Genomic DNA, 13,178 nt, shown 5'->3' with positions numbered 1-13,178 from the left:
AGCATGCTTTGGAAAAGTAAAACGGTTGAGTAACGCGCGTTTACGCTCGAATGTGGAGAATGTGGGTGCGTGTCATTATTTTTGGGCTCGGACCAACTTGTATAACTTATAAATCAAAAAAACTTGTATGTGTAACAGGTCTGATCTATTATTTCTATCAATATTAAAATGTCCAAAACCTGATTTACAGAAATATTAATTATCTATTTCAACTAAAACGTGATTCATAGAAATTTAATAAATATTTAAATTATTAAATGTATAAAGCATGATTCATGCTACAATTAAATTGTTTATACTATGTAATTATAAATATTTTTCATAATTATAAATTAATCATAAATATTTTTATAATTATAAACAAGATACGTGTATATTACACTTTAAATAAGATATGAATATTGTAAATGTAAAAAATTTAATCTCCTCCAAATTAAATATATATATATATATATGTTTATAATATGATTTGTATTGATTTATAAAATAAAAATTGATATAATTTATTATTTTTTAAATCAAATTGAATCAAATCACCTATAAAATTTAGATGTAATATAATTTAAATTAAAAAATAATTTAAAATAATCATCAATAATTATTTTTAGGGGGTGTTTGCAGTGCGGTTTGGTTCGGTTTTAAGTGAAATAGTCACCCGATCCGAACGCTTAATTTATGTGCGGTGCGGTTTGGATTGGATGAAATTTTTTTGGAAATTCGATCCGATCCAATCTTATTACAAGTGGTTTGGATCGGATTAGATTTACGGTTTTTAAATAAAAAAAATTGAATATATATAAAAAATCTCAACATCAAATTTTAAATAATCAACAATAACATAACAAGTCTTAACAATATCTTAAAAAGTCAACGATAACGTAATAATAGAAATAAAATTATAGGTTAGTTAAAATAAATAAATAAATAATATTTTGAACATAAAATATTTATTAAATAATAATAATACATGAATAATAGAAAAATGTATAACAAATTGAACATATTATAAGTATAATTGTAAATATAATAATAAAATAATAATATTATAGCACATTGTGCGATTTGAATTGGATTAAATCAGTTATGAAAAGTAGATCCAAAATCCAATTCAATTCAGCGATTTATAAAAAATAAAATCCAATTAAATTCGAATTAATACAATTATTTAAATCAGATTAAATAAATAATTTAATTTAGATCGGTTTGAATTTAAACACCCTAAGTATTTCTTCTGATATTGTGCACACACTCACAAACAGTTTCCATCTCTTTAGATTGTCCATATCCGGCAAGTATCTTATCTCTCCTCACTAATTTTTTTTTTGGTGACTCTCTCCTCACTAATTTGAAATAATGATTTGTAACTCCCACTAGATTTAAAGAGTGGCACAATTTTCGCGCACCTTCTCATGGAACCTCATTAATAAGTAATATCTCTTTTCCTTTCTTTCTTCCTTTTTTTTTAATTTAAACCGATCTAATTTAATCTATAATTTAATCCAACTCATAATAAATTATATTATTTTTTTTATTTTTTAATTATATCTAAATAATAAAAAAGTAAAATATAAAATAAGTTATTAATATCTTTTTATTATTTTTTAAAAATTATATTTTTATATTTATAAATATCAATATCTCATTTACAGTGTAATATACACATATCTCATTTTTACTGTAAATGAGATATGATTATTCAAAATTTTAAACATATCTTATTTGTACTCAAGATATCAATTTTAAAAAATATGACTTATCTTATTTATACTATGAACGAGAGATATATACGATTTAAAATATAAATAATTCTTAAATTATATATATTATAAATAAAATATTTAATTTATTTATTTATAAAAAAACATGTATTAATAAAACATATATAATTGAACATTCCTCTAATTAATTTTGTCTGACTAATAGTTATATATAGTGTTATTTTAGCATTTATGAATCTAAGTTTTAAAGTCAAGGTATTTTATTTTTTTTTTTTAATTTATTGTTTTTCTTTGACTATTTTATAGAATAAGAATACATTCTTTAATTTTTATCGAAGTTGAGTCTTTTAAGATACAGGTTACAATTTTTTTTATTTTATTGATATAGGATTTGTGTTTTTTTTTTGGTGACTATATAGGATTTGTGTTTGAACTTCTAAGAAAAAAAAATTTTCAAGTAAAAGATCTTATAAAAAAGTAAAAGTAATTTTATGTTTGCAAAATGATCTTTTTATTTATCAATTGTGTTTAGGTATAACCATATAAAAGTACTTTTTTTGTTTATTTATTAGGTGAAATACATCATTTTTAAAGAAAAAAAGATCATTTAAAAAAAGATGTAAATTGTAATTTTTAAAAAAAAATATTTTTTACTACTGAAAATTTACCAAATACGCTAAAAAAAATCTTATTTCATTAAAAAAAATTTTTTATCAACTTAATAGCGCCCAAACAAGCACATAATCATTCTCTCTTTTTTTGGATAATTTGATTATTATTCTTACTCATTTTTTTTATCTAATTTTACAGTCATAGATTGTTTACAATGCATCACATCTATCAAATATTACCTCGAGTTGTATTTATTGATTTAAATTCTAAAATATATATATTTAAATATAAAATATATATTAAAAATAAATTAAATATTATATATACGAGTGATTTGATAATTAATTTTTAATATTCATATAGTATTTTAGTTTGATTTTTTATGAAAAAATGATAGATTACTCTATACATTTATTTCAACTTTTGTCTCTAGGCAAACACAGCCCCAGTAATTAATTAATAATCTTTTGTTGGAAAACGACATTCTTAACGAGGTGATCCTATATATATATATTTGAACCGAGTCCATATTCATCATCGAGTCCAACTTCAACATTATGGTATCATTAGAAGAAGAGAATGAGACTGTGAAGCAGAGAATCACACAAGGGATGCCACTGCTCACTCCATACAACATGGGAAGATTCAATCTCTCTCACAGGTATAAACTAATTAAGTTATATTAATTACCACGTTGAATGATTGATCATCATGTTATTATGTTCTGATCTGTTTACTGTTTTCTTTTGTGAACACTCCAAAGCAAAAGCAATTTCAAATCTATGGAGAACAATCATTTTCATAGTTCCCCTGCCCAGATGCAGTTATTAATCTTTATTCTGTTATTATTTAATATATTTTAATATCTATATATGTATACAGGGTAGTTTTAGCACCATTAACAAGAACAAGGTCCTACAACTTTGTGGCTCAGCCGCATGCTGCTCTTTACTATTCTCAAAGAACGACGAAAGGTGGCTTTTTGATTGGAGAAGCTTCGAGAATATCAGAAACTGCACAAGGGTAATCTTTCATTCCTCTTACTTGTTATAAATTCTTTATATATATCTTATTTTTATTGATATGTTTGGTCATGGAAAAAAGATCGAATAGAAAGTTTAATCCTATTTATGATTTCAGTCAAGACATTCTTTTTGTTTGTTCCTTTGTTTAGATATTTTAAATCTTTTGTTATTCAAATAACGTTATGAATAAAATGATACCAAAATGATTTTTTTTTGTACGTCGTCTTTTTCAAGTTAAAAAACTTATGGTTGTGCCTATTAAAAGTTATAACCCATTGTACGTAAATTTTACTTAACTGCAATCATCTAATTTTTTAAAAAAAAAAATTATTCACTACATTAGTGTTTTGAAAAAATAATACTCTTTTTTTATTTATAAAATTTATTTTTTTACAAAATTAAAATAACATTTTTTTAATTCACTGATTGAAATATTGTTTAATAATTATTATAATTATCTATATATATTTACGTATTTACGAGTAAAGCTAACGAATGCTAAAAAGAATTATCTCTAACTACGTACTTACGAATTCGAGATTATGTAGTCACCATATAGAAGTTGTGAAGGACAGAATTCTCGTGACTGCTTAAGTCCATAGAAGATAATACATGTCTCCATCTGAAGGAGATAAGAAAATAGAGAGTAAAAACTGGAAAGTTCTTAATAAAGTAAAACAAATTAAGTTGCTTTTTATATATCGGCCACGTGTCTTAGATCAAACCGACCACAACAAAAAAACATAAGCAAAAAACAAACAAAATTAAACAACAACATAACATACAACCACTAGAACGGATTCAAAACATAAGAGATATGCACAAACAAGTATGATGCATGTCTAACCCTAATGCAGGTAATGAGCTTTCGGTTTTTGATCCGTGCCTGACATTACATCCTTACGAACGTTGTCTCTCGTTGCCATTACTTTGGGGGTATAATGCCCAATACACTCTTGGGTTATATCGCCCGCACGCTCTTAGGCTATAGCGACCATACCGCTCTTACGATTAAAGTGACGAATCACACTCTTAGGTTATAGCGCCCATACTGCTCTTCAACAAATTGCCGGCTAAATCGATGACAAAAAGAGTCATTGATATAGCACTTCTAAACACAATTATCTCATCACATAATCAAATACTTTTTAAAATATAATAATTCCTTATCTAGAATTCCACCATCTTTATAAAATAATCATCACATAATCAAATACTTTTTAAAATATAATAATTCCTTATCTAGAATTCCACCATCTTTATAAAATAATCAACTGAAATAGAGTGGGTTATGAGATTTAACTTTAGAATCACTTTTTCAAATATTTCAGAGTTATATTTAAACTTTATAAATACTTTTTAAAAAATACATAAATATGTCTACGTGATTAAAAGTGCATAAATATACTTAAATTTATTAAAACGACATCTTATGCAAGTTACTCTATTTAAGTTGATGTATTTTAAAAATTACTCTGAACTTCTATAAAAGAGATCAAGTATTCACTGATTACTTTATAATTTATTCAAAATATTGTACTAATTTTTAAATACCCAAAATTTCATTAAAATAAGTAAATCGAGCATGATTCTTCCATTTTCAAAATAAAACATTTTTCTTTTAATTAGAGTTATATTTTTTCCAAAAGCGTCTTCTAATTTAAACCCTTTATTACAAACCATTTATTTTTTTTCAAAAACCAAACTCAATTAATTTCAATAAAATTCATATATATATTCATTAAATTTTCTCAAATCCTCAACTCTTTTTTACTTGAAATCTCCGTTCAAAATATTCATTTTAGTTATATTTAGTTCCAAATCAAATCTGGCCAGCAGAACTCAGTAACATACTATCACATAACTCATATTTCAGCCAATTATTCAATAACAACGTCTCAGTTTCTAATTCCTCAACATAACCGAAATTACAACAACAATTTCATTAGCAATTCAGCTAAAATTTCAACAGCCAACAATCACATATTTAAACAACAGATATCAATAGACAACAATCCAACCACATATATTAATTAATTCATAATTTTAACCGATTAAAGAGTCAAACCCTACTTCTGTGAAACGCAGAACACACACAAGATACTGGAGGAGGTTTTTGATCGGTCAAACGGGACAAAAACGTCGAAAACTGGGTGGTCCTCCCCCCTCCCCCCTCCTTTGGTTCGGTCGAACTGGTTCCTGGCAGGAGAAGCTCTACTTCACGATTCTACCGAACAAAACACACGTCACCGCGTAGAGGAGAAAGATACGGTCACTTCTATTGAATCCGAATTTTTGTGGGGGTCACGGATCTCAAGAAATCAAGTTCGGAAGGTCAGAAAATCAACAAAATCCTCTCATTTTCTCCATGCATGCCTTGGCTGCTCTTGAAGAAAGATAGAGAATGTTTGCTTTTTATATCACTTGATTAGTGACTAAGTGTCTCTTAATCAAAAGAAATGATGCATGCGTCGCGACACGTGGCGCATTAAGTATTACGTGTCGCAATTTTAAATTGTTGAGTTAGCGAAGTTAATTTTTAGATGTCTTGGAAGGTAATTAAAGTAATTGAACATGATAAGAATTCAATTAAATATCTTAAGTAGTGATACTTAATTAAAATAAGGATTGAGTAAATTACTAATGTAAATGACATTAGTAAAGCCGAACTTTTACAATTGTTTGGGTCCAACATCAAGTAACTGTCTTTGGTCAAATAAAATTGAGTAATAACATAATATTAATATTATATTATTATTCATTTTATTTAAAGATTACAAAAAAAAATTATTGTAGATAGAAAAAGTATAAGTAAACAATGAAAATATTAAACAATATAAACAATAGATATATTGGATGTTTATTTTACTAGTATACGGATAGTTATTTTAATATTAAAATTTTTAGGGTTAAATTAGAGGTATAGTATATTTTTATTTGATTGGTGATTGTTCATATTGTTCAACAAAATTATTGTCCCCTAGCATTCCCCTTTATAAGAACGAAATATAAAACTCGCATACACGAATCTATGGCAAAAGCTAAGATGTTACATTTTGCTTTCTGAAACACCATATTGGCGGCCATATGAAGGGTGGACTGATTATCGCAGAGTAAATGGTGCATTATGCCCAATGCGGAACTCATGGAGAAGATAAAGTAACCACCGGCCTTTCCTAAAAAGAAGCAATACCGCATCACAGAGCGTCGAGTGAGCCTCAAATTATTCTCTCTGGAAGACTCCTTTAGGTACCTTAGAATATGCAATCCTACTTGAAAATGTTGATCCGTAGGACAATTGAAAACTGACTTAAGCACCCCCACTGCGTAAGATAAAGAAGTCGTCCAATAAGCTGCCTGTAGCGAAGAGAATCATCCAATCTGCTCCTGAATTCTTTGATAAGGCTGATGAATATTCCATCGGTGTGGTGGCTAGTTTTGCTCCTAACATCTCAAATTCTTCAAATAAATCCAAAGTATACTATCTTTGACAAACAGTGAGCCCAGCGGCATTATGTGCAAATTCTATGCCCAGAAAATACTTTAGGCACCCAATGTCTTTCACTTTAAATTTGTCATCTAAAATCTTCTTAATAGACCCTATTTCATCTAAATCATCATCAGAGAGGATCAAATCATTTACGTACACAAGAATCACTATGAATCCTTTATTAGTTGGTAGTCGTGCTTGAGAGTTGGCGCCACTAAGTATAATAAACATGTAGTTACAGATGTTATGATATATAAATTTATGAATATTAAGTTAAATAAAATAACTTTATACTCTTGTCTCTCTAACGTTATTCTAATTTTCATTAGTATTTTTATATTTTGACATTGGTTTTCGGCCTGAGTTGTCACCAAAGAAAAATCTCACTATGGTTAAGACCAAAGATTTTTTTTTTTTGTAGTTTGAAGAATTTGTGTTATGCAATTTGTAACAGAGACTAATTTTTAAGGGTATGTAGTTTTGCAAACGTCAGACTTCACAATATCAAGTTAAAATAAGAAATTTATTTGCATCTTGTTCTTTTCTTTTTCTTTTATTAACAGTAGTACTATCCAAGTCCTATTTAACATATATAGACCCCATCTTGGTTTGCTACATGGATTGGCTAGATTCTCTTTTTATTTATTAACTAGTGATTAGTTTAATTTTAATTAGCTGTCAATAAAAGGTCACAGTTAAAATTTAAATAGATAATGTCTACATAAATCACATGATCTTATTTATATATATATAAAAGGTACCCAAATACTCCCGGCATTTGGACAAGAGAGCAGGTGGAAGCATGGAAACCAATAGTGAAAGCCGTTCATGAGAAAGGAGGAATATTCTTTTGCCAACTATGGCATGCTGGAAGAGTCTCCAATTATGGTAATAAAAAAATGAGTAAAGTGACAAATAAATCTTTAAAAATTTATATTTTGAATAAATTAATTTTAAAAAAAATATATCAATAAAATCATCTATGATAATAAATATAGATAAATTAGTTTAAATTAAGATTTTTTACGTTAATTATAGGAATTAATTTAGAAATAATGTATCTATATTTATGATCGTGAAAAATTTTATTATTATTTTTCTTTCAAAAATTAATTTGTCCGAAATATAAATTGTGAGAATTTATTTATCACTTTACTCTAAAAAATAATGCTTAATTGGTTTTATATTCTCCCTATCATTTTTAATCAAGTATTATGTTATTAAATTGAGTTAATAGTGAAAATAATCATTAAAAAGTTATGTGTTTATCAATTTAATCATTCAAATTAGTCATTTTGTTAATTATATTCTAGCGTACCACAAAAAAAAAATTATGCAAGTATATTTTTAAGAAATCAATTTAAAATATTTAATCTTTAAATAGAGGAACTAAATTGAAGCATAATTAGTTTTTTAAAAATTATTTTGATTATTTTGACTATTATTTTTAAAATGTTTTTTTTTAATATTTGTGATTTTTTTAAAAAATATTTCTAACATTTAATTGTATTTAATTTTTATATTTAATTTTGTTTCTAATATTTTTAGTTTGCATCAAAATTATTCTTAGATATTAACTCCATTTGAAATATTGGGAATAAAATTGGAAATATTTAAGAATAATTTTAAAATAAATCAAAAATATTAAAAATAAAATTAAATGAATAAAAAATATTAGAAATATTTTTTAAAAAAATTATAATCTTTAAGAACAAAAAATATTAACCCGATTCCTTATATATTAATAATTTATATCACAAACTCCATGCAATTGATATATTTAAACAATATATACACAATAGGTTACCAGCCAAATGGGGAGGCCCCAATTTCATGCACAGACAAAGCTATTCAAAAGGAGGGATTCAGCAGGTACCCACCTCCTCGCCGCCTTAGAACTGATGAGATCCCTCACATTGTCAATCACTTCGTAGTGGCAGCCAGAAATGCCATGGAAGCTGGTAACCTTATTAATGTGCTCACAATTTTATTTTTATTTGTTATTTTATCCAAAGAATGATACAAATATGTTTTAAACTTTTTCATATACACAGTAAACATATTAATACTAGAATAACTTCAAATAAATGTTCTCGCATCAGAAAAAAAATTATTGCTGTAAGTTTTTAAAAAATTTAAGGTAAGATTAGAGGTTATATCTTAAAAATTTTATATTAATCTAAAATCAATTTTAAAATCTTTTTATATATTTAAAAATTAACATAATATATTTGATCAAATATACATAAACAGTTATTCAACTACATGCATGGTTATTGATGTCAATTCGAAAAAAAGAAAAAAAAACGCCGAGTATCATTTGATCTATCAACACGTAACAAAATGAAAATATTTTCTTAGGTAAAAACTTTATATTTAATTATGTTACGTAAAATTAATAGTTAAAAAGTATTAAATAATAATTAATTATATTAAATTATTTAATTATTTTTTATTATCAACTTTACATACTATTTTCTTATTATTATTTTGGCACATGAATATTAACAAAAAGACACAAGTGCAGGTTTTGATGGGGTAGAGATACATGGAGCGAATGGGTACTTGCTTGATCAGTTTTTAAAGGACAAGGTCAACGACAGAGATGACGAGTACGGAGGAACCTTAGAAAATCGTTGTCGGTTCCCACTGCAAGTGGCGGAGGAAGTAGCCAAAGAGATCGGAGCTGACAAGGTTGGTTTTAGGCTCTCCCCATTTTCAGATTACTGCGACTGTGGGGACTCTGACCCACTAGCATTGGGCATCCACATGGCCAAGTCACTGGGCCAATTGGACATACTTTATTGCCACGTCATTGAGCCCAGGATGGTCACAATGCTTGAAAAGTCTGACACCGCAAAGGAGTCCCTTTTGCCGATTAGAAAGGCCTTCAACGGAACCTTCATTGTTGCTGGTGGCTACAATAGGAGTGATGGGAACAAGGTCTTAGCAAGTGGTGGTGCTGATTTGGTGGCGTATGGACGCCTCTTCTTGGCAAACCCTGATTTGCCAAAGAGGTTTGAATTTGATGCTGAATTGAATAAGGCTGATAGAAGCACTTTCTACACACATGATCCTGTGGTTGGATACACTGACTATCCATTTCTTGAAGATCATCAACCAAACGGAAAGTAGATGTTAATTACAATTGTTAAAGGATGGGATTCGGAATTGGGCAAAAAATGTATCTGCTAGGTTACTAAGAGCATGTATCAATTTTATGTTTTGACAATATTAAGCTATGGATAATAAAGTAGGTTCATGGGGGAAGTGAAGAAATGTAGCGACTTCGGATCCTACAGGTTATTTGCGTGGAAACTCCCAGTAATAAGAATCTATTGTTCACTTGTTAAAACCAATTAAGAAACTCATGTATCATTATGTTAAGACCGCGATTGGCAGAAAAGATAATTCGTTGTAAAATGAGGCTTAGATTACCACTTCACAGCCAGAAAACAACATAATTCAATGTATATAAGTAGGTGTGCTTGGTGGAAGGTAAGAACCAAATATTCCAAGTCAACTGACAAGATTGAGTTACTGACAACACGAACGACGAAGGGTTGGACCAAGTATAGATCAAATAGTAAAACCATAGTCAACTTTTCGCATGCATGGATAAGGGCACTAAAATATCCTTATGTAACAAGACGCGAAGGCATGGCTTCAACAAGAGAAATTAACAAAATTGTTGCCGGACATCATACCTACAACGATCATATCCAGTTCAGAAAGTCAACGCTGAAGTATAACCAAGAAAAATAATGTGGCCACAGTTTTTAAAGGAAGTAGAAGTAGAATGCTTACGAAGAAAAGGTTAGTGAGAAAAATTCAACACATATATACAACCAAGAAAATACAGCATGACGGAAAGGATAAGCCAATTATATTGATACAAACGTAAGTAGATTTCATCATGAAAAGATACAATCTCTCTAAAAGAGATAAACACCCCTTAACTAAATAGTTGAATCCAAAGGTACAAATAAAGATGGGCTCCCTTTTGTAGCTATTTCATTTTCTGAAAAGGCAAAACAAATTTACTGAGGGAGCAGGAATACGTTTTCTGGAAGAACGAAACATGTTTATCAGCAAGTGATGAGACCCATCTACAGAAGACGATCGAATCACCAAAACAACCTAGGATAGATACTACTCTCAGTCCAGCTCCTACTCGTCATCGTCTTCCTGCACAGATAAAAAGCACCAATAAGCAACTAAAGATATATAGATATATGGAAATATGAGATGCTGATACAACAATAGTCAAATTCTTAAACAAACCTCGCCGCTTCCTTCCTCATCATCATCTTCATCATTGACCTCGGATATTGATTTGTCTGATTCCTCTTCATCTCCACCAGTAGGACCTTCAGCCTGAAAACAATCACAAAATGATGAGAAACTATCGTGGTACATGTTAGATAGGATACCATAGATTTGCAACCCCACCTGTTTTTTGTTGTAGGCTCTCATGTTCTTCTCATAGTCCTGCTTTCGTTTCTCTGACTTTGCCACATAAGGTGCTTTTTCCTTTACAAACCAAGCATCATTTCATTAATAAGACATACCAACAGAATCTTAATTTACGCAACCGAACAGCCTAGGGAGGCACTTACAGCATCAGACATTTGTTTCCATTTAGCTCCAGCAGCCTTGCCCACCTGAAAAACACACCAAGGCAATTTTAAGTGATACTCCAACAAACACCCACGAAAGCGTGATGCAACTAAAACTAATTTCGATTAACCATATTAAATATACTTACAGCAGATACTGCTTTGTTTTCAGGATGATCCTTGTTGAACTGTTTCCTAAATTCTTCCCTTCAATAATTACGCAAATTTCAGAAATAGCAGTAGAAAAATTATACAACAGAAAACAATAAAACAAAGGAATAACTATCCTCTGTCCTCTGTAATTGGTAGTATAGTAATACGAAGCTTCAGCAAGCAAAAACTACGTCTACCATACTTTAGAAACAGAGTTTAACGTTTTAAAACAATAACGATTATTGAAAAAGTCTAAAGTGAAGGATAACAAAGAATTAATTAATTACCGTGGTGTGTGGGTAAAAAGTTTTGAGGTGAACAATATTCGGTGGAAAGGGAAGAGCGCATCGGAAATCAAATGCATCGTAGCGTTAAATAAAATATATATAATTACATGAAAACGAAGAAAGCACTCGGTGGCCTCTTTGGCTTGTTAGGGTCTTTGGCGGCTTTTCCCTTGCCGGTTTTCCTACCGCCCTTCGTGGCCGGAGTTCCTTTCTTATTCACGGCAAGCCTGACAACAATAACACCACACAAAAATCACCAAATACACACAGAACAACTAAACCTAAATATCCAACAGTTCAAAATTCAGATCAAATCGTTATCAGCGCAATTTTCAGATCTCAGATCTGGAAAAAACCTGAACCCTAATTATTTCGTCCAGTTTTCGCTAAAAGGCGAGTCAGATCAAAAAGGAAAACAGAGTAATTGAAACCAGATCGAAAATTAATGAAACTTACTTGGCATCGCCTCTCTTGGATTCGGCTTTGGACTTTGCACCTTTCATGACGGGAGCTGCAATTAACACAATCAGGTTAGTTTTCTGAGCGTAAAATCGAAGGAAACAACGAAAATCACGAGATATTGGCGAAAATTGAAAAGAAATACGGACCAGAAGGTGGAAAATGGGGTTGAGAAGGTAGGGTTTGGGAGAGATAGCGAGAGAGAGGAAAAGGAAGAGAGAGAGAAATAAGGGGTGTTCGTTAGTTTGCACTATGACATACGGAAAAAATGCGAGGAAATATTAAGGCCCTTTGGGAAATTGAAATTCAATTGCGAACGAAATGAAATCCAAAGAGGAAAAGGAGAGAGCGAAGGGAGGGGCAGGGGTTTAGGCGGGATTTTAAATTTATTTGCCATGTCATTGATCCGTGCGCTACTTGTGTGTTGGCTGCGTTATTCGTAAGCTTATGCCAAACCAAACCATTTTGTGTTTTCTGTGTGTTTTCTTCATCGCCGTTTGTGTCCCGCCGATCATCTTTGCACTATTGTTCCCTTCTTTTAAAAAATATATATTTTCTTTGGTTGGGCCAGCCTTCTTCAGACCTGCAAAGCCCATATCTAGTTAGTTAAACACCTTACCTGATTATCTCTATTGGGCTACCAAAAATCTCTATAATGCTTCTGCTAAGGTCCATTCATGGATGAATTCTTTGGTACAGAGAAATCTAAAATTGTCCCCCGTCCGAATAAAAAGAATTTTAAATTCTTCTAAGATGCCATGACAAATTTTCAAATCTTATCTTATTAAATAGTCAAATTAATCTTTTTGAAAGAT

General features: G+C 29.7%; 2 protein-coding genes across 3 annotated transcripts; one reads left to right on the top strand and one right to left on the bottom strand.

Moving 5' to 3' along the window:
• Positions 1–2,877: 2,877 nt before the first annotated feature.
• Positions 2,878–10,268, top strand: LOC112705716 (putative 12-oxophytodienoate reductase-like protein 1). Its single transcript, XM_025756629.3, has 5 exons — positions 2,878–2,991; positions 3,213–3,353; positions 7,603–7,733; positions 8,648–8,806; positions 9,373–10,268. Exons 1-5 carry the CDS (start codon positions 2,888–2,890, stop codon positions 9,978–9,980), a joined length of 1,143 nt encoding a protein of 380 aa, XP_025612414.1. The 5' UTR covers positions 2,878–2,887; the 3' UTR covers positions 9,981–10,268.
• A 441-nt stretch (positions 10,269–10,709) lies between these two features.
• On the bottom strand, positions 10,710–12,932 carry LOC112705717 (HMG1/2-like protein). Of its 2 annotated transcripts, none has more exons than XM_025756630.3 (8): positions 12,513–12,932; positions 12,361–12,415; positions 12,012–12,131; positions 11,614–11,671; positions 11,465–11,509; positions 11,298–11,378; positions 11,130–11,222; positions 10,710–11,033 (listed from the first exon to the last, which is right to left on the bottom strand). In XM_025756630.3, exons 2-8 carry the CDS (start codon positions 12,405–12,407, stop codon positions 11,016–11,018), a joined length of 462 nt encoding a protein of 153 aa, XP_025612415.1. In that variant the 5' UTR covers positions 12,408–12,415; positions 12,513–12,932; the 3' UTR covers positions 10,710–11,015. The 2 variants fall into 2 exon arrangements, with proteins under 2 accessions (XP_025612415.1, XP_025612417.1); XM_025756632.3 differs by having other exon boundaries at positions 11,905–12,131; positions 12,513–12,871.
• Positions 12,933–13,178: the final 246 nt, after the last annotated feature.

The sequence above is a fragment of the Arachis hypogaea genome, chromosome 8 (genome assembly GCF_003086295.3).
Source record: "Arachis hypogaea cultivar Tifrunner chromosome 8, arahy.Tifrunner.gnm2.J5K5, whole genome shotgun sequence".
In the NCBI taxonomy this organism is placed as follows: domain Eukaryota; kingdom Viridiplantae; phylum Streptophyta; class Magnoliopsida; order Fabales; family Fabaceae; genus Arachis; species Arachis hypogaea.
This window is presented reverse-complemented; position numbering and strand designations above follow the sequence as displayed.